The 23,830-nt window shown below is 35.8% G+C and overlaps 1 protein-coding gene across 1 annotated transcript in view; it reads right to left on the minus strand.

The window, feature by feature from the left end:
• Positions 1–7,249, minus strand: part of LOC121432088 (alpha-catulin-like) — a 43,150-nt gene extending 35,901 nt beyond the window's left edge. Inside the window, exons 1-2 of the mRNA XM_041629940.1 lie at positions 7,211–7,249; positions 5,787–5,976 (exon numbers count right to left, since the gene is read on the minus strand). Coding sequence (XP_041485874.1) covers positions 5,787–5,976; positions 7,211–7,249 — 229 coding nt within the window. The remainder of the gene's footprint in view (positions 1–5,786; positions 5,977–7,210) is intronic.
• Between the last annotated feature and the right edge of the window lie 16,581 nt (positions 7,250–23,830).

The raw sequence follows: 23,830 nt of genomic DNA on the forward strand, positions 1-23,830 counted from the left end.
TCAATACTTGACGGGACATCCATCTTGGAAAAAGAAAATATGGCCCATGAAATGCTATTGCTCCTAACCCTGACTGAATCTGCCACCGTTAAACCTCATGACCACTGGACATTGGGCAGGAACTTAGTATGAACAGGGTGAATTAAGTGTTGTTTTAATCTGTCAGACGTTTAAACATCTTTTGACAGTCCATGACATGGGCTGTCTTCAACCATTAAGTGGAGAATTCGGATTGGTGACAGTAAAAAAGAAATACTAGATGCCTCCGTTGAATACATGAAGGCAAAATAAGGCTTGCTCACTGGAAAAAACAGCCCGTGCATTGTTTTTTTTTATGAATATCAAACATATTTGTGAAAAACAAAAGAAAACTATTAAAATGCAGTAGCACTACAGCAACTATGGACAAAAACTATCATAAGGATATCACTGCACTGAATAAAAAGAAGAACTTCATAAAAAAATTGTATAAAAGTTGTATGTACATTGTAGCTAATCCCATTCTGATCGCATAGTTTATAATAATGATTCCTGTTGGGATAATTACCCTTCAATGCTTTTGGCTACACCCATTTATTTTAAGTGTAATTCCCATTGGTTTCAGACAGTGGCGGATCTTTCCAAAGGGGGGAGAGGGCACATTTTCCTGAGGAATAATTTTACAAGAAAAAAGTCTTCACTTTCAAGGGGGGGACTTCTGTTTTAAAGGCATTTTTTTACATTACAAATTTTAATTGTGCCTCTCAAAGGAGGGGGGGGGGGCACAGGCCGGCTTTGCCCCCCCCCACGGATCTGCCAGTGGTTTAAAACAACATTTTCCATGCAAGTATAGGATGGAATAGGTTAAGTATGATCACAAAAAGAGTATACTAGAATTTAGCAAACCAAGGGTTAAAAGGCATAGCTCAGAAAAATTGTATCTTTCCAATAAAGCCTGCCAGGCATATATACTGGCACCCAAAATGTGCCATCTCCATCTTTATGTGGCTATGGCAGGAGCAAGTGATTTATTCAAATCTGTGGAAATTAACTTATTGTAGATCGCCCCTTAACCTGAGGCCATCAATTGAATTTTCCTTTTTAAAGAGTAATAGGCTAGACCTCAGCCTCCTTATTTCATTACAAGTCACGGTACAGAAATAGGTCCTAAAATATGCATTGCTGTATGTGAGAAATTAATAGTAAATCAATTGATCAATTCAGGCAAAGGAATTTTAGAGACAGGGTCTGCTACTCGGTATGTAAAATAACATTACAAAAAAATACAGTTCAAAAAATAAAAACATCCAAATAATTAGGTATCTAGGTGCTACCACTACAGCAAATGTTTAAACCAATACAAAGAGAAATTTCTATACCAAAACAATTCAGCTTTAATATTACTCACATATATTGACCGTGATATTGGTCAGTTAACTCAGAACATTGAATGATAATACCAGCCTTTAGTCCAACTTTATTCCCAAAATCTCTGATTATGTATTAATGAGAGTAAATGACAGGAAGAAAACCGTTCTAAAGTTCTGATCATAAAATGTACATGTATATTTTAGTAGCATTAGCACAGAATAATGCAACCTTTAACTAAAAAAACAGTTTGCAACTAATAGCAAGTAAATACTTAACTTATGAACAACAAAAATAATGACATTCTAGCATCCTACAGACAATGGTCATATTCTCACTATTTCAACATACACTCTGTCTCTTTAAAATGCAAAACTTGTCTGAGAATGAAACTACTTCTCTTGAAGATCCATTTTCCTTCCGAACCAAGGCAACAATGAATAATTGAAATGTGGAAGCCCCTGGAAAAGGATGGTAATATACATAGCCATGTCTGTTTGCCGCCAGAATTCAAAATTATTTCCCCAGCATCTGGTAATCAATAGCTACATCTATTTTAATAAACCCTGATGTACAAGTGCAGCATGCATCGTACCCACTACCAAGGCTCATCAATAAGTGCTTCTGCATCTCCAGTACTTCTGGCACTTTCCCAAATGAAAGATTTTTTAATTTCTGTGGTCAAGAAAAGAACCAATATTCATACCTATTTCCACCATCCCGCTCTACTCCAACTGAATTCAAATGTCCAGTTGGGGATATTCAAAATCTTACCCATAGCTATAGAAACATGCCCATTTGATAGTTAAAAAAAAGCAAAAAAGAACCTTGATACAAGTCCATGATGATTATATGGGGACTAAAAACAAATGCTTATCTATAAAGAGCTCTTTAATACTGCACAAATGCGGTTTAAAGTTTTAAACAAGTTGTTTTAAAAAGTTCAAACAATTGTTTAAAGGTTTAAACAACTTTTTGTTAGAATGCCAGGCATAAATAGCATACTTAGAAATTTAAAGAATGTTTTAACAGTACATCATAGTTCTGTACTGTACTGTCTGATGTACGTCCAACCCCTCACATTTTTACCCATATTTTCTATTCTTCTTCCTGTCATGGTGTAAAGATAGCCACGGTTCTGTACTATACCTTTTTCCTTGAATCAAATATTTTAGGCTAAGGTAAAGTAAATGAGGCCTATAAATGATGCCATGCATTTTCTAACAAGTGACTAATGAAATCATATATACACATCTTTCGATAAAGCAGCGAAAAATGTCAGAGTCCTTAAACATTTTCTTGTTAGTTTGTGAATACCTTCATCTCATGATATTCCAAGGAAGAAATAGGAAAGTTTGCATACTTCATACGAGTTTGAAAACTCCTGAAACAACAAATCATTGTCACATGTTAGTGCCATGACACTTACCATGTAAAATTTATAAATAAGTTATACAAAATGCAATACAGCTGATTCAAATACTTTATAGAGAAAGTGTAACGGTCTGATGACCCACTTTGGATTCTGACGAAGATGAAATCATCGAAGCATTAAACACTCGTCCTAAGGATTATACCTCCTTCATTTGGCTATGATATACTGATCCATAAGCTATTGCTTCATTGATCTGTTAATGGAGGCATAATGTGTGAAGAATAGATGGACCTGACATCTTGCCAAAGCGTTCATACGTAAGACAGGTGAAACTGATCCAGTGGAAACACAAAATTGAGTTAAAAACTTAAGAAGGTTTTTAGGGTCATGAGAGGCTTGAAATTAGGTTGAAATTTTGTTTGAAAGAAAAACAAACCTGCAAACTCATACTTTGAACTAGTTTACAATATTTACACAGGCTGAAAACTAGTTTTCTAATTCATACAAGATTCTGATAATATCCACAGGCAAAGCTGAACACTGGCACGTATCTCACCTCAGATAAAAATACAATAAGAATGTCTCTCAGTTATATAGATCAATTAATTTCAAAGTCAATTATCCTTAATTTTCATGAACAATTTGGAGTACCTTTCTGCAAACTGTTTATATACTACCAAATGAAATTAAATTTCTTTAATATTATTGAACATATAATTATATGTTGTTTCATCCTGAATGATAACTAAAAACATGTACTGGACCCTGTTCCATAAAGATTGTCATTAATGGTAAGTTCCATGCCACTGTTATCACTCTATACTATCAAAATCATGATATTCTATTGGCCGAGAGCAAAGAGTTATAGAAATGTAAGTGAACTATAAGCATCCCACCGCTGCCACCAATTAAAGCCTAACATGGATTTTTGATATTTCTCAGAAGATCTAGGAATAATTTTCAATTGTGTCCGATATCTCAACCAGGTGATCTTATAAAGAGGTATATACACCAATTAAAGCAATATTTAAGCTGTAAAATTAGTACAAGTAGGGCAGAATAACGAGGTTTGAGGTATGGAAATTAAACGCTATGAATGGGTTGTCACATCCCTGGTGCAATATTACATAGTTCATAATGGGGTTCATAAAGAGCATAAGTTCATTCTCTACTTTAGAGTAGAAAATGGAAGACCTGCTTGTCTGGATATGAAACTGTAAAAGACGCAAGCTGTTCCTTTTTAATTAAGCCCTCTTGAAAAGAAAATCAATGAAAAGTTTAAAATGCACTTCATACTTGTGAACTTCCTTTTGATGAGGAATACAAACTAGTGGAATTGGGAGTAGAAGGGGAAAAATTAGATCACCATCTTCTAGACGTGCCTACAGGGTTCAGCAACAGACGCTGAACTAATGGAGTTGCCTGGCAGAGCTTGTCTCACTTGTCTCACTCCTATTGCGATAATTATTTTGCCTTACAAGGTCCAATAATATCTCACAATGTACATCTTCATCTGCTCCTCCTGGCATTCCCTTGAGACGATGCAAGCGATTGCTTGGAGAAGTAAACTAATGATGTCTGCAAGGGACAGTCGTAGTTCAACCTGGTCTCTCTCAAAACCTGTCGACATCACGACTAGGTGGTAAAAGATGAATTTTCATGGGGAAACGTAGGTATTCAAGTAGGTGTTAAGATACTGGCTTGTAAATTATTTCTAAAAACCTTCCATTGTATATTCCCCCAATTAGTTTAAAGTTCTTGTCTCTTGATGCAAGACGATGTCCATACTATAGAATATATTTCAAGTAAAGCAAAAAGAGTATCAAATGAGTTAAAGTTTTGTATCAAATGAACTGCTGAATGGATAGATCCAGGGAGTGTCATGTATATCACAATGCTGTAGAAGAAAGGTTTAATCAACCTGATTTACACCCCCACTTACAGGTTAACATGTAAATGAGTAAAAGAATTTTCAATTTTTCTTTCAAGCAGAAGAGGAAATTCTACCAAGAACAGATACATAAAAGTATATAATTCAATATGTTAAATGAAGAAAAAAAAATCTTTGACATGTAGTTGAAGAAACCTTTACAAATTCTAACAAAACAAAAATTCTTCAACGTGCAGTTGAAGAAACCTTAACAAATTCTAAAACTATATTCTAGAAAAAAAACGTAATATGCTGGGATCTTTGCATGTGAACATATTTAATGTATGACTTCACACATGGTCATCTTGCCTGAAGAATTAGATATAAATAGAGCTGAACTAATGAGGTAACACGGGGGCAATCAATGCATGACCCGCTACTTGGAGCTTCCAAGGTAAATATAGATATCTAGAAAAGGAAGTTTTTGCCTGTAACAGCTACGCAGTTATACATGTATAAGACAGTTTATTGTTTTGAAGTGATCATGTTATAGATCACTTCTCTTGTTCTTTGACATTTCATTCAAGTAAGCAAAAGCTCATTCTACTTCAAGTGATAAACCATCATTAATTGTTGATTTGATATTTTTCCAGAAACTTGATACGGTTCTATTTTATTTACATCTGGTGCAATAGAAATTTGTATGCGATAACCCCCCCCCCCATCCAATACAATGACATTACCAAACAAGGCCCAGTTTCATAAAAAAAAGTGTTATCAATGGCAAGTTTAAATAAAGAGAATTACCACATGAAAAGTGCTTGTCAGCCAATGAAATCTTTGGATTCTGCACTAGTTTTCATGAAAAAAAGGCTGGCACTGATAACCTTTATCAAACAGGGTTCATCAGATTACATTTTAGCTCAAAAGTATTGATTAAAGATTAATGAAGTAGTGATAAAACTTGCATTAGCCAACCAAAATCATGTTTACATGCCAACTTAGTTCAAAAGAATGACCAGTAACCAATCAAAATTGGTGTTCCAAAATGCAATTAAGCTCCAATCTTGCATGGCTGAACACAGGTCTTAGGGTCTTTAACCAACCATATTCAAACCAATGGGGAGCCATCCTATGGAGATTTGTTAAAGCCTCTACTAATGAGGTTGCCCCCTCAGGTAGAACCACTCTCACCTGCAAGCCTGGCCTCCCTGCAGGCGGCACTCATGTCATCTCTGATGTCATAGTTGTCGCCGGCTATGGTCTCGCCCACAGCGACAAACTTCTCAACAGCAAGATGCACAGCTTGACCCACGCGTTCGATGGCACGGCAAGTCTTCTCCGACCTCTTCGATTTCTCCTTGTGGTTCACCAGCGTTGTGATCTGTCAAGATAAAATCAACATGTTAACACCGCTTCCTGTCCTTATTCTCATGAGGTGAAATATATCATGAAAATAGCCATTCGTCTGGAGGTTCGATATCAATAAATTATTCAACCAATAATCATCATTGTTTCCCCCTTCTGTATCCTCCTGGGATCAAATATGTCAGGAAAATACTTATGTTAACATTTACTAGCATTTGGATGATCAATAATATCAATGTCAAAACAAAAATGTTTTTCTTTCATTCTTTTGGTAGGGGGATTTTTTATTCATCAAAAAAAAAAGGCATCTTCATCACCACAGAGTGAAATGTCATAGCATATTATCAATTACATTGATTTATTTAAGCATAATGCAAAACTAAATAAGCTGCTACAAGAAAAAATTTCATGACAAAGTCTTCAAATTCAAGTTTTTCATTACAATACTGTTATAGATCTATACCTTGTTTGTTAATATACATAACCTAACTTTGTGGAAATGGAGGTTGATAAACAAAGGTTCTGGCAGGAATGCTATACTTCTATTGCTCATCATTTTGCAATTACACATTAATCAGAATTATTTTGCTCATATTTCTTATCTATATACATGTATATAATCACCTGGGAGGTAGATTAACAATGTTGGAAATCACATTTAAAAGATCAATAGTATCACTTCTCTTGTAAAGCTCTACTATCTGTTTAGATGAATTGACATTTACACAAAGAAGCAGAGAGTAAAATATCCTCTTTGTTGAGAGTAAGGAAAAAAAGGAAATGCTAATTTCTTATGGTCTTTAAAATCAATTTAATGAAACTGTCAATGAATTAACACATACTGTGGGACCCCGATTAAAACCATTCCTTGATAATCTGTTAAAAATTGACCAAAGAACATGGAGAAAGATGACATTGTTTTCATTTTTTTTAGTGGGTGTCTGTGTTTCTATATGCTCTATGCTATTCTTTTAGAGGCAAAGAGACTTCATTGATAAACATGCTGTTGGGCACATGTGAAACTTGTTTAACGTATCCTTAGAATATCCACGTCAGCTTTCTCCGCTAACGTAGCCACTGCTGCAAAACTGGAGCATCTATTAGAAGCCAGCATCCATTCTCCATCAACATTTCTTATCTGTGCCCCATCCTCTGACTTCACTGAGAACCGGCGGGTCGATCTTCATGCACGGTGAAGCTATCATATTACCCTATTCATGACTTTAGCACTCCTCTTCACTCTCATCTACAAGTCCATATGCCTTGCGATCCCCGACATAACGTCTCATCTTGCTACAATGTAGGGACGACTGTCTTACGGAAAAGGAGCCTACCTAACTCAATTGCGGACTGATAATTTCTTTATCAGGGAAGGATAATTTGATTAGAGATTTCCATAATGATTGCAAAAGTGACATTTAGCCTGCAGGCTGGATATTGCCTTTCACTTGTTTTAGACTTATGCATGCCACGTCATTAAAGACAATACCTGTATTGTTGTTCATGCCTCAGTTGTACAATATCAAGAAATTTTAATACATATCACAGAGGTACTATTTGTCTGGGATGCACACGCACACCAGCTTTGCATTATGAATTCATCCCATATTTTAATTTATTTATGGAGAGAAACCAATAATGAATTCCTTGAAAGTGAATATCATTCAAATGTAAATTCAAATGTTTCTTGCTGTTTGCAGCAAACATAAATGTATTTAAAAGAGTAATGATAAGAAATGACTTTAGTAATATATATCTTGATACTTTATCACTGTGAAAGTATTAAAAAAATTACTTCAGTATCCCTCTTATCCTGCCAATATGTTGAAATAAAAATAACCATCTGAAATCTACTTGTTAGAATGATTCTGATGATTTGTGTTGTCAATCCAATGATTTCTGAACTAAGCATGTCTATTTCTATTACTTTCTAATATTAATTGTATTGTATTGTATCAGATCACAATTGCGGACGTTATCCTCTCCCTTTTAAGCGTGCATCTGCTACATGGGTTTACACAGGCTCCATGCAAATGAAATATCAATCCAAAGACCATAACCGTCCCCCTCGAAAAAAATAATGATAACAAAATAGCGAGAAAAAAAAATCATTGATTTACTTATTTTGTTCATAGATAAAAAAGGACCCCTTAAAAATAAAGCTTAGTGATTCATCAAGGGGCTGTTTTATAATTCATCATGCACAATTTTTAATAAATAAGTGTTTGGTACCACAAAATCGTTAAATAGCCTTAAAAGCAGAAATAATGAAGCTTTTCGACATGCACTCAGAGTAAAGTCGCATGAATAACTATAACGCCAGAGCAAAACAATATAAATTATATACAAACACAAGAGACAATGGACGGCAAATGGTGAGCTGTGATTGGCTATCAAGGTAAACAATGTAGGCTTAATATCAAGCTTCTGTATGTCTGTTTTTAGGCTATTTTACAATTCTAAATGCATTCAATCATAGAAATCAGCCACATGATCAACCATAAAACTTCCTACTACAGGGCCCAGAATTAAAATTGATTTTTTTTCCCTCATGTCATCGTGGAGCAATCATTGCAAATCACATTTTGTGAACTGTTTCCTGGATGACACCTGATTGACAAGCAGTTTTAATTTGCAATGCACAGGTGAACACTCTACACATGACTGACCTAATAACCTTATTCTAAAGGTTCGCTACACTGCATAACAAGTTTGCCGATGAAAATGGGCAGGCCCCAAGGTAATCTGGTCAATTTATCTCACTCAAACTGTCCAGCCAACAATTTTATCTTTTGGCTCACTATTTTGGAAGCATCCTTTTTTGCTCTCTTAATCTAATGCTGCTTTTTATATTCCTCATAATCATCATGATACCTGCCACTTCTATTCATCTTCTTATTACATGACTTTTGATCGAGGAACTGTCTCATGTGATGCCATTAATTGAAAATGAAATCACCATTCTTATTTTCATACATGTACACCTACAGTACATGTACGTGCAAGTTTGTAAACATGTCCACAAAAGCTTGCATATCAACAATCAATTGTTTCTCTATCCCATAATTCATTCATACCACTTCAAATGAAATTGCATTCCAGCACCTGAAATGGGTTGATGAACTCTGACATCCCAAATACACTTACATTTTGCTGGCAAATAATAACAAATATGGCAGCAACGATGCCTGACATTTGCTTATTACTTTTCCCCTATGCCCATAGCCAGTGAAGTGACTCATTTTGACTCACGGCATTATTACAAACACTCGCAACATCATGACCGGTTCATATCGTTTGCGTTTCCCCGGTGCAAGGCGGGGAGATCATTGTGCGAGCCTTCCGCAGGGAGCTCAGTGCAGCATTATAATTGTGTATGGTTGATCGACTTGATGACCGCATGTGTTGATATGCAGAATGTGACCCTTTCTTATCCAAGCCTCACTGCATTTATGTGCATGCATACAACCCCAAGAATTGGCTAGACACCCTCTTTGATGCATAAACATGGACACTTCATACCTGAAGATGGTACCAAAAGCACCTTGTAAAAATTGATATACATAAAATATTTTCCAAAGAAAAAGTGTGATGATTTCATGACCTACTGAACATGTAAAAGGCTTGGGCTTACAAGTGCACTGTATAATAATATATCTGAATGTATTTGGTGTAAAACAAGATGTCCTTAGAATGCCCAATAACAATAATATACATTATAATATCATGCATATAATAAGATTTTCATTCTATCATTTAACAATGCCCAATTTAATTCATTCCAAGTGCTTTGGGTTTTATAGGTAAAAGGCTTGAAAAGTAATAATGGTAATGAATAATAATTATGATTTCATGGTCTAAAACATGGTCTTAATGATATTATATGTTGATATCCAAGGTTCGCATATATTTTCCGTAAGTTACATGTACTTACACCCCATTTACTGTACACATTACATCTCATATTCAGCGAATTCTGCAGTGTTACAACCTGCGAGTGTCACTACAAGTTCCAATCATATCATCTTATCTTGATAGTACAGTCCAGCCGCAGTACAGATTTCATCTACAATGTACATGATTAATGAGTTTTCAAAAACCAATCCAGTCATTCATATATCACCAATCAATATGAGCAAAATATACTCTGAAAAAAAAAATTGGTAGCAATATATGAGAGAGGGGGAGAGGGGGAAGCAAGACGAACTAAAGACGAGCCAATGGTGACATGATTATTATTTTTTTATTGAGTCATGGGGGCATCATACAGTTACATGAACCAAGACATCTCCTTTCTTTCCTCCTCATTCTCTTTCGTCCTTTGTCATATTCACTTGTAAAGCCACAGGGGAGAGTAATCCCTCCCACGTAGCACTTTGATATACAGAAATACATGTATAGAGCCCGAAGATCATAAAATCCATGTTAAAATGTGACTTCAAACCATTTTCTGTACACTCTATAGACAAAAAAGGAAAATTGATAATACATTCACATCTTCTGAAGATAGTATTAAAGTGTAAGTTGTCAGAAGGCCATCCCCACTAGGTGGTTCCAAATTGCCTCGATCACAAGAATCCCTGTTAAATTACGAGAACTTTTTAGGCTAAAAAAATACCCATTAATTATTCCTGCATTCACACCGCCCCGAAACATACCCTTCGGGATAAGTTCCCGAAGTTACGAGCATGTGCAGTATGGTCTGATAAGCAGGCAAGGCGCAAGATTCAAAATCCCTAGCCCAGCAGCCACCCACGCCACCGCGCCCAACGACACGCTGGGCTAAAAGTTCCCGTAAATTGCTTTCACATCGCCAAAATACCTGCGACCTTGGAAAAATCCCCGCGAAAGTTCTCGTAATTTCGCCAAGTACCTACTATTTAGCGGGTATTTTCTTTCGGGGAAATTACGCGTAGTTTGCTTTCACATTACCAAAATACCTGGTATTTTCTGATCGGGGTAAATTTCCCGATCAGAGGATACCTGGAACTGACAAACTTCGAGGCGGTCTGAAACCACCTTCTGTAGACTTCTGGCATTGAGAGGACTAAAGGTACATTCATGAATAACCCACTGAATGGTGCACTTTAAAATACCCATAACACAGGCAATAGCATTACATTCACCAAGATAATGATGACAACGACAGTGATAATAATGTAGCAAGTTTGCAGGGGTTTGCATTTTAATAGTAAATTCAAGCAAAACTTTTGACATGAGGGGAAGAGAATGTACGTCTTTTGACATGAGGGGAAGAGAATGTACGTCCTTACATAGAATACAAGAGTATATCGGATAATGTATACGGTTCAGGTATGTGTTAAATGCACGCAACAAATTATTGCATTGCCCTCATCTGACCAACTATAAAATGTCAGATTTGAGTGAAAACTTGATAAAATTTTCATCCAATGACTTTAAAAAGCACTTAAATATATGTTTTGACTGCATAAACTAATTATCACATGCATGATCTCCTTTGTGCAGTAAAGATGGAAAAAGATATTCAAAATTGACCTCACTTTCCTTTTTTTTTTTGGGGGGAGGGGGCTTATGAGGGCAAGATAATAATTTTTTAAAGCCTTTTCAACTATTCTGAAGCCTTAAGTAGTTGTAAACTATGGGTATATTTCTTAATTTGGTGGATGTGAACACACCTCGTGACATTCACCAAGAATTGATCTCTAATCCTTATCAGTCCGAGGCATGTCACATGAAGGGTTTTACGAGATACAGCTGCTCTCATTAACCTCTTTAATATGCCCATAGGGTATAGGTTTTTAGTCTAACAATGCACTTAAATCAAAATCAAAGTGGATGCAGTGAGCAGTAACTTAAAAAAAAAGTGTTCAAAATCATGGTGAATTGCTTTATCATGAGGGAAAAATATAACAAAAAGCATGCTTAAATGTATAAAACTAGACAAAACTTATTTAACTGAACTCTGTAATGGTGGAATATGCTTAAACTTTCCAAACCAATAAGCACATGTGTGCATTTTTTATCTTGACAAGACCTGGCTAAAGACAAATGACAATCAAATGTCTACAGAGCCGATTTCCTAACTGTTACAACCCTAGAAATATGAAGTACATGTACCTACATATAAATAATGTTCTTACATTCTTGGATGCAAACACAAGGTATGAGTAGCTAGTACTTCACAAGTGGCTACTTCTTTTGACACATACATGTAAAGAAGAAGTTTGTAAGAAGTGGGGTGAAGTACAATGCACTTAACAGTTTTAACCCAGTTGTTTTGACAAGGACCCTGGTTGCAAGAAATAGCTTAGGAAAGCTTCAGTTACCAAGTGGACACTTGTTATCTTTTGAAGTCTGCCGCCATTGCCGACATCAAATGCTATTCAGTATGAAGAACTGGTTTCCGCTCTCCCAAAATGCACAACATTTAGGGCAATGTTCTATTGACATTCAAGAGACTTTGATAGTCTGAGCAAATGTGTTTAACTCTGAACTAGCTCTGATCAACTGAACGAGGGAAGAGAATAATGCAGCCAATCTAGCTTGTTCCAACTGAGTTCCATGGCATTCGCCTGAGCAACAAATTCTCTTCTATAAAATCTGAATAATATCATGAAGGCAGAACATGCATGTAAACCTTTATCTAAATCCTAATTCTAATCTTCACATATTCCGAACTATAAAAACCTATCGCCAACCTAACCCCAATTATAAGACAGCAGCAGTCATCTTGGGGGCAAATTGCCTTGTTCTGACATTCTGAATGACACAGGTTTCAGACCTGGCACTTGGACTGCCTGTCATCTAGATGATATGCCACAGGAATACATATCCACTAGTCAGACTCTCCTCCTCCTATCCTCCTCTTTCTTCTCCGAAAATGTCACTGCTGTCATTGTTTAAAACAGACTAATGATTCTATTTTCATCATCGTCCCTAAAACAAGTTTAAACAAGGTTATACAACATGAAATATCATGCCCCTCACATGTTTTTAGGTTAAAAGAGAGCTTTTTTCCCTACATAACCTTCAACCTTTTGCCTAATCTGGTATCATCTGGCATGTTGAAGACTCTGCTCTTCACAAGATATTTATACTCAAGAGCTTTCTCTGAGATTGCCAGTGATTTCAATCTCCTAAGATCACATTTAATCCCCTTCAAGTCTCACCCATATTCACTCCTCATTCAGACTGATGTCTGAGGGGTAGGAGCGGACTTATCAAGTTCTTATTCGTTCTTGTTCCTGTCAGGACGGATCAGACACCGACTCCTAGCAACGGAGAGAACATAAAAAATTGTGTGATTATGGGAATCATGCGGCATCTCTTATTCTCTTCACATTTTGCGCATGGGCACATTGAATGAGAACATATTTGCCCCATCTGTCCACACCCAGGGGTGTTCTCTCTTCAAAATTTTGTCTTTGTAGCCCTCCGCCAAAAGAGAAGGGAGAGAATCCTCAGAAAACAAAATTCTCCAAGGATCAGACAATTCACCTCCCCCTCTGATAGTGTCAATACATGTCATGAGAAAGAATAAGTTCAGGAGGGACTGTTCTGTTCGCTTGGATGGCAGTCTGAACACTGATAAAGTGGATGCCATCAGAAGACAGATGACATGACAGATAGAGCATGAATCTAAATCTTCTTTTTTCATTCCTAGATTACCCTCAAGATGGCTTCTGTAACAGTTACATTACCAAGCTCATTGCCACTGTCTTTACCAGAAAATGAGCATTACATCGGGGGCTTTCTCCTAATAAACTCTATGCATGTAAAGATAAGGATAACCTTGGCTAGGAGTTTTAAAGGCGAGAAACACAAATTAACCTGAGAGCAAGTACGTACTTGATGAAATATTTTCAAACTTTTCATCACTACATACATGTACATGTACTTTCCCAATTCCCATTCGTACATACATTCAGTGTAAAGGCACATCCAGGTTTGACAAAAGTATGATTGAATCCTAAATTTGAAATTTTATTTTGTTTCATGTCTGTAAAATGGCATGCATTCATATTTCATAAAGCAATGTCTTTGTAAATCTATGAAAACATGAATTTTAATACTTCACCATTTTTTTAGTGTCAGCTTCATAATGCAATAAAATTTTCACCACATTCAGCCTGTGTCGACCCTCCCCCCACCCTCACGCACTTCTCCTCTTATGCCCCTTCACTGAGATGGATTGAGGATTGATTCAAAGCGGATGACAAATTCATCTCAACTTGACTCCAAACGTGACTTGGGCTGAAAATCTCCCGCTTAGGCCCAACCCAAGCCGAAATTGATTACGGGTAAACAAAACCCGGGCGGATATCTTTTGAAGAACGATTAGTCCAAACCCTTCTGACCCCATCTCAGCCCATATCTACTTAACCCTTCATTTCAATTGGATCTTCAGATGTAGGAAAACACTAGATGATGCTGACAGAGGCTACGCCGTGCAGAGGACAATTCCTTTCTTTAATACCAACTTGAATTCTAGGACGCGTGACCGAATCACTCAGGGTAGCGTGAATTTGATGTCAGTGACGGCTTTGGATGATAATACTTCAATGGTAATGCCGGCTCCAAATTAGATTGAGCTAATTTCTCTGTTATACATAATGCAAGAAAATTGATGAATTCTAGGTTGAATACCCTTTACACATCATAAAACAACTTTTGTTGAAAGTACTACTAAACCATACAGTTTGTTACTATTCAATTGCTACATAGCTGAATTTCTTCTCTCGTTATTTGTGTGAAATGATTCTACTCTCTGTGGCCCAGAGTGACAATATAAACTGAGTTATACCATCCTTTAAATGTGCTATGCAAGTATATCATAGGATAAATGAATAACTACCATTTGCATGAAAAGAGAACTTTCCTCTACAAACATCCACGGTTTAATACCGACCGAGATAAACACGCACACACAAATTCAATCTTCCTCTAAAAATGTGTTATGCAAGTAGAGCGGGGGTTACATGACTAAATACCCTTTGCTTGAAGACACACGACTCCCTCTTGGTAAATAGGTATGGACTATATACCGGGCCAGTCATAATGGATGCGTGACTGAATCATTTAGGTCAACGTGAATCCTGTTTTAATAGGATGAGGCTCAAGATATGAGAATGTTTGCTCTTTGTTGGAATAGAGAGCTCCATCTCCATATGACATTTTCAAAGTATTACAGGCTGAAAAGACAGGATGCATCTTGCATATAGAGCAACAGCTCTCGCGGGCATAAGTTAACCAGGGGTGGTTGGGGAATAGGTGAACTTACAGTACAAGGTACCTCTGGGTACATCTAGGCATGGATCCTACTAGAATTCCATGATCTAGGCAAGTGTTCCCTGAAAGCTAAATCTCCAGGCATATATGCTTTATATCTACAATAAATCATTAATTGTACAGGAAATCCATTTCAAGAGAACAGGCATAAAAAGTAACTAATTTCTCAGGTATCAAGTAGAAAAGGGATCATATTTTCTACTTCAGCAAGGAAGTTTATATCTTGCAAATTCAGACATTGTAATGTCAGAAAGCTTAATTTTACCAAATAAAATCTTCTATTTCATTTATGACATTTGAATCTAAAATTTGATGTTGCACACTATCTTTTACTTTATCTTTTTTATTTGTGCAAATTTGGGAATTCCATCACATGAACCACTTCAATTCTGAATAATTATGACCAGTGCTGGACAAACAAGATAAAGCAGTTAGTGAATTTAGTATCTTAAAAAGGTAGACTATGAATACTTTCATTTTCAATAGATTGATTCCTTATCATGTGATTCACACAGCAAAAACTGAGATGTTAGAGGACCAGACCAGTTATTTTACACCGGTGTAAATTTGGTGGTGTTGGTTTTACACCTATAGGTGTTATCACAACACCTATGGTTGTTACATTTACACTCTTTGGTGTTATGTTTAATCTCTAGGGTGTTATTTTAACACATCAGGGTGTGGTCCTATATTAACACCAATTGGTGTCAGTTTCAACACCACAGTTTTTACAGTGCACATTTCATGAATCTTTTGAGGCATTTACTAGTATAGGTATCATCTATGCCAAACACCTTGGGGAATTGTTATTCTGTGTATAAACTTCATCAGTTGGCATATATTCACAACTGCCTGATGATCACAGAAAAAAGTTGATTGGAAAGAACTATTTTCATCAATTTATACTTGTCTGATTCCCAACCAGAATAAGATGAAGATCTTCTGGTTTCTGAACATACATCAAGACTTTCACATTCCTATTTAGCATAAACTGTATGCTCTTTTCTTGCTTCATGTCAAAACAGATTGTAACATTTAAAGAGTAAAGAAAACATACAGTTAAAGTAATGGGTATATTCTTTGAAGAATATTTAATCTTCCACATGGGCAGTAAATTACCCTTTCTAAATAACTGATCTGAAAATGCTAAGCATGTTTCCTAATTACATGTACATTAGTCTGTATATGCCTACATACAGAAAATTGAATAAAGTTTCCTGTTAGATAAAGTCAATGTTATTAGAAACCCCAGACAAAAATAATACAGTATCAATTCAAACATTTAATTTGTGATATGAGCAGGTGGATAACACCTTATTAAATAAAGTTCTGAACCATCCTACGAAAACCCCAAAACATTTTGTATGAAATAATTTTGTACTGATTTGTGACATTGAAAAGACCAAGTGAAACAAATCAAGCTATTAAAGTGCAAAATGATTTTCCCCGACATCCTATCTGGAAAAAGCGAGAAAATAATGCCATCTTTCTCGATGCAGACAGCAACGAGGTTGAACACACTTTTTATTATTCTCATCAAGTCTTACAACAAATGTCAGAAAGATTGTCCTCACCATGAAAAACTCATTTTGAGTGTGTGAAACCATTTTGTTTCCTCTTTACATCAGAAAGGCACATACGTACCAATTAGGGAACTTTATCAAGAGGTGATCATTTCTTCTCGAAGATAAAAAGAGAAGAGACAAATTGAGATTGATGCATCGAAACATGCCAGACATAAAAAGCAACACTCTCCCATTAGCACAGCTATTAGTACAGGAACCTAATTGAGTAATTTGTTATAATGGGAATTGATAAACACTTCAACGGTGAGAAAATTTAGGCTAATATCGATAATAGAAGTTCAGATGATTATCTCTCTCCCTGGATGAAAAGTTAATGTTTTGTTTTCACAGTGAAACATGATATCAATTTGATTATTTTCAGTAATTCCATCCTTATGATTAACCTACATGTAACATAAGTACATTATTGCAATTAAACTAATAATCTTTCTTCCAGATTTATAACATCCCTCTATCATACTGAAACAGAATAATCATGAAATATGGGAACCCCTGGATTACATCCTTTTCATGAAATATTATTTCCATTAAAATCAATTATTGAGAAATTAACAATTCTTTGTGGCAAAAATTCACTCAGAATTCGTACCCTGAATAAAATTGAATATCCATGTGAAATAATCTGTTTGAATTTCATCTCCAGATTTATTAAATACCGTTGATCTGTTTCATCACTGGGTAGAGCTGACAAACATGAAAATGTTTAAAGAATATGTTTTTTTAAAGAAGGAGATATTTCTTATGTCTCTCACCAAATCAGATTTGGAATTCATAGTCAATTTAAAATCACATAGACTATTTGTACACCTAGGCCCTACTTCACAAAATCAATTGGGTATAAAAGAGTACCCTAGGTTTTGATGTGTAGATACTACCCAATGTCCTGTTATGGACCAAACAAAGGTGTTACTGTGAGGAGAAATTTAACAACATAATTTTGATTAATGGTACATGTATCATTCATTGAAAAGAAGACATCTGGTTGTGATAGTGCATGTAATTGGCAGACAGAGACATTTAATCAAGTAGGAATTTAATATAGATTTTCTGCTAAGTAGACGAGTTCAAACATACCTTCTTGTGCTTACTTTCAATTTCATTATTTCCAATTTATCACAAATTTTACTGATTAAACATCTTCTCATGAAAAAGACCTTATAGTAATATTCTCTCAAAGCATTTCCAAGAGCTTTCCATACAACAGAGCAGGTATATTAATGCAAAAATTTCACATTTTTTCTTGAAATATCCAATCCTGAATATCTCTCTTGTGAGAACAAAACAGCCATTCTGGGTCCCCATACTTTATTTCGCTTTAATCGTCTGCGAAATGCCAAGCCATATGCTAGCAATAAATCAACACAAACTGCTTATAGAATGTGTTCAATCGACTTTCATAAGCTTATGTCACAAACATGAATACAAATCAAAACTCAAACACAAATCATGATTACTTCATGGAGCATTCATTTGTGCCATTTATTCCTCTGTTTAAGCCCACCCACTGCACATCACAGATCACCAAGTTTAGCCCTGTCAGTACTCAGTAGAGGTCAACATAATGCATATCTGAAACAGAAGAATGCTGGTTGTGTGTATGTAAAATCAAGATTGAAATCTGTGTTCCATATCAGGATTCATTTTTTTAAATGTTTATGTTTCTGTAGGCTTGTAGGTTTAGGCCTACATTTGAGAGACATGAATTTTTACAATTGGTATTAACAGATTATTGCTTGAACCGTAACTTTGATTTTGAACTATTTAGAATGCGCATGCTGTAGGGCAATAAAGTGACAACTGAACACAGCCCGAGATATGAGACTGATCTAGAATAGATACACAGACATTTATTACCACTGCATATCATCACCATCAATAAATCATCTCTTTAGTATGCTGTTTGTCCAATTTGTAAACTTGAATTGCAAGCAAGGCTAACTTTATGATACTGTACATGTCGTCAAGTGTGTATTTACATTGAGGTACACATGTAGCATTAACTTCAGAAGGAAATTGCGGTGGAAAATTCATTATTTTTTTTTCCAACAAAAAAGATTTTTATTGATTAATTTTTACCATTTTAATATAGATCCAATTCAGAATCCCTTGTTTAATCCCAGTTTAATCATCAAACGTTTATTCTTTTTTTAATCTACATCAGTCGAAGTGTTGGGGAATCATGGCCTCTCTATTGTACATGTAGCTCCAAATAATCAAACAAACTATACATTTTAAAAAGGTTACATTAAGTGACTTTCAAGAAAATGCAAAAGTACGCGACTGGTTATCTTATAAATTCTGAACATTGACCATCAGCAGTCTTCCACTAACAAGCTCTCTTGTGTCCTCATCAACTGCCACAGCCTCATGTCTTATGCTGCTCAGGGTTTTAAACTAAATCCCACTCTAAGCCAATCTAGGGTGTCAGGCGCGATACAGCGGATCGCTTGTCTTTTGGTCATGAAGTTGAGGTGACCTCTTTATGTAAACAACATGAATATAAAGGCATGGGACTGACGCCCTTGAAAACTCAAGGGCATGGAAGGAGATCTGCTGGTGTAGTTACAAACCTTTACATAGCCGCCTAAAAGCTGGCAGCTGACTTTCACCCAAAATGAAAAATATTTGGAGAGTCCAGAGACTATCTAATGAAAAATAGTTAAATGTAGTCCTGCTTTTATACAATTGTCTTAGTTTTTAACAATTCATTTACTTCTGACATTACAGATCGATTAGATTAACAGAATGGTGATGGCTATCTACATCTATGATTGTGTTTACTGTATATAATGCATTAATAGAATTGATTGTTTTGATTGTTTATGTATACTACTGTAGTACTGTATATATTCTCTGGAACCTCTGTTAAAATTTGTTGAAATGAACATACTCTGCTAAGTAACTTGACTGTGAAAAATGAAATAAACCAACCTGGAAGTAAAAGGGACAGTGAAATTTCAAATTACATAACTAGTAACTTAGTTGTTAATCAGAGAATCATGTGACACTATTGTATATACAGGATACAAATGGCAAATGCATTTTCACAAGTATTTTGTTATGACTTTATACTGACAGCAAGAGTCCCAAGTAAATTTGTCACTTGGATACGAAGAAGGGGGAATTACATGAATAAAATCAACTATTAAGATCATGAAAAGTGATGAAAAATATGGGACCACAATTCTTCATGTACCTGTGAAAGATCAAATGCATTTGTTCATCATGAATTCAAATAACTATGAATATGAATCTGTAAAGGTATTGAAGTGCTGAGCCTAAAATAATGCACTCTCTTAAGCCATGACATTGAAAAGTGTTTATCTGAAATAAATCAATTGTTAGTTTTCCCAAAGCTAACATATTACTAGTAATGAGATTCAATACATGTATATCATTGGTAAAGCCATTCCTCAAACATTCCTCATGTCGCGATGACATAACCACCACTATACATCAAACTCCCTCGTATATGACAATATTAATGGAAAACATTATTAACGAATTCTATGACAAAGCTAACTTCGGGATATCTAAAGGCTTAGCTTATTTAATGAACCTGTGTTGTTACAGCCAATTTCAAATCATGAATAATTTATCAGCATGAGAGCAATGAAAAGTGCAAGTGACGTTTTCGGCAATTACACTTGACCTTTCCAATAGTTTCTACCGTACTAGAGAAAATTGAAAACTAGAATGGCAGAAAAGAAAAATGACAATGCAAAGAAAATCTACTTTAATAAGCTCATTCTTTAAAGCAAAAAATAATACTGAATTGAAAGTTTGATGATTATAAACATTTGCCATGATAATGCTGATGGGCTTTAATAATGCACTTTGAATAATTCAAAGCATTCATTTTTTCCTAATCATTATGATTATTTTCCAGTGTATACATAACATGATTCAGATACCTGTTGCATTCAAGCAAGGGGGATTCCAGCATAATAACATGATTAAACAAGGGTATATATTTCGCATGAATTGAAGAAAAAAAGTTGCATTAAAAGCAATTGTGTGTTCAAACAATAGATCTTCTAAAACATTTATTTGAACCAATTGTAATATGTTAACATGAAACAAGTACAGAATCGAATTGAATTCATTTATTCATTTACCATTAAAAATATACAAAATCGAGAATATACAAACAAACATTACAAAGTATAAAAATGAGACATTATACAGATGATGTATCATGATTTTCCAGGTGCAAAAGACTGCGTTATGGTCACCGTATTTCACGTATTAGTAAGGACAGTTCAGGGGTCGGGATAATTCTCGAGAAATATGCCGACAAACGTTGTGTGCACTCACACATTCCTCATAATAGATGCTCCTGAGATAGATCAGATCATCTAGCCTCGGGAAAGTAATCACATCAAAAAGATTACACCAGGAAAAAACTCAGCTTCCCCAGAGAAATTAATGTCTCTCACTTGCTGAGCCACTGCCATCTAGAGCTCTCCCTCTCTCTTTCTCTCTATAGACCCATCCCCCTTCCACCCCTCTCTATCTCTTGCTCCTTCTGAGTATTCTGCTGTCCTGTATACCTGTCCGCCTCCTCCCCTCTCTCTCTCTCTTATAAATGCTTATCTTCTCATCCTCTATCAGTCTATCCCCCTCTCTCCATTACTCTACATCATCCTCTTTCTCTATCTCACCTTTCTATAACACCCCCCCCCCCATTCTACCTCCTCATTTTCATGAAGTTCCCCCTTCCCTAAACATGATCTTATATACTTCTTTATACAGCTAAGAAAAGCTAACCTTTTTCTTCTTTTCCCCCTTCATTTTTGACCACTTATTCCTCTCTATTTTTCTCTCTGTCTCTTCCCATTTCTCTCTATATCTCTACATCTTTCTCTCTTACTCTCACTCTCCACTATCCCTTTACTGTTTTATATCTGTCTGTCATTATTCATGGGATATCACACTGAGAGCAAATTAAAAAAATGAATAAAGCATGAGAGTCTGATGTCTTGACCCAAAAGAGAAGCTTTATGCAGAACATGTTGGAAAGTAGGGTACACAAAGAAAGAACCTGGAAAAGTACTTTGATTTAAACCGCATAAACGTGTCGTTGCATCTCAAGACTCTAGTTTTGTTAAATTCTATTAAGTTCCCCCTATTTGCAGGTCCAAGTCTCCATCCCTGTATCATAATCACATTTAAAACTCATTTTAAAACCCTTCTTGTTTAAAGCCTCAATGTCAAACAATTGTCAGTGTGTGCAATGCTGGATATTATAAAACCATCCTGTTTTCGGGTTTCCGAGAAATATCTGTCCAATTTTTCTCAAAGGGTTTGATATTTTTGTTTTTGTCATTAATTGTAAGGGCATATCCTCAAACAATCGGCTCATACACATACACTTTTATGTTGATAAAGGTCATTTTTCCTTTGAATTTGTTCATTTTCATAGGGAGAAAAAATAGCATTTGTGGTTTTTTTTATTTATCATTTTTATTTTTTGCTACAGTCTAATCAAATAAACTCAAAAACACAAACTAAGTAGGCAGCACCTGGACTAGATTGGCTCGGAACAGAAAGTCATGGAAGGATCATGGAGAGAGAGGGCCTACATCCAACTGTGGATGAACTCAACCTGAGGAAAAAAAATCAAATAAAAAGAGAATTGTCAGAGGCATGTACAAACCTGGAATTGAAGTTGTTATTGGATGTCATCTTCAATGAATGTGGAATCAAAAAGTTCTAAAATTAATACTTAATGACTTCACATCTGCATTAGATGTTTATAAACACCACCCAAAAATCAATAAACTACAAAAGCTGTTACGTGTGCAGGAAGTGATATTTTCCAACTAGCTTCATCAAACTTAAAGAGCTGGCCATCTAAAAAAGCTTTGACTATCAATCCAACTTTAAAGGCAGTCTTAAGCTTTGGTTACTGTTAAAACAATGGAATTATAGACACCGTTCTCACTACCTTCCTAAAATAGAATAATGGAAACTAGTTTAACATATAGTGAGAGCGGTCAGAGCGATCTTCCAAACTGGTTCAGAAAACCACCTCGCGACATAGCTTTCAAGATCGTTTTGCCTCGTTAAACTGGTTTTTACGTGAGGACACAACCGTTCTTCGGGAAGCGATCTTCGCACATTTGAGTGCGCTGCTCAACATGACAGGTGTAGAATGCCTAAGCTGCGGTTTCGAATTTTGCGCAAAACATGTCATCCCACTGACAGCATTTCCATAGCAACAAGATCGCTTTCTGTGAGGTGATTTTGAAAACCACTTTTGTGTGATCAAGTGGGAGCGCTAGCAAGCGATCTTCCAAACTGGTTTCTTGAGTCTGTTTCCAGTAAGAAAGCATAATGAGAACAGCCTCATATTCAACTATCATTCTACCATCCCAAAACTTAAAGAGAACATACATGTAGTGACTTTATATCACTTTTCAATGACAGATTTTTAATGAAATTCATTTGTGTGTGTGTGTGTTTAATCAGATTTTACAAAATCAGAATTATATATTCTTCTATAAAGTAAAGTCTTTTCGAACGCTTACACAATAACATAATAGAAAAAGAGATTGCAAATCTTGAAATCTGCACCCCATTCCAATGGACCATGAACCAAACACAGGTCACATACATGTAGGTTATCAAAATATGAACTTGTCATATACACAGTTTGAATCCCAGGCTCTACAGACATTCTTTTAATATATGTAGAACAGGGATAAAGCTATCAAAGGGCGTACTGGTGATATGACAAGTTAAGATGAAACGCACCAAGCTATCCTTCATGCATGCATCATGTAACATTATTAAAACTGTTTATATGAGTTGACATCCCAGGGGGGAAAACCCCCATGCCTGAAAGATGATCTATCCCACTTGATTAATGAGAAATCCCACTATCTGCCAGGTTCCTGGCCAGCAAAGCTTGTCTGCCTAACATACACAATCTTTGGATTGTATCAACTAAAGAGGGAGCGACAAGTAAATTTAGTTGCTGAGATTACATCAATACTTGGCGGAGAGGGG

The sequence above is a fragment of the Lytechinus variegatus genome, chromosome 1, assembly GCF_018143015.1.
Source record: "Lytechinus variegatus isolate NC3 chromosome 1, Lvar_3.0, whole genome shotgun sequence".
Lineage (NCBI taxonomy): Eukaryota > Metazoa > Echinodermata > Echinoidea > Temnopleuroida > Toxopneustidae > Lytechinus > Lytechinus variegatus.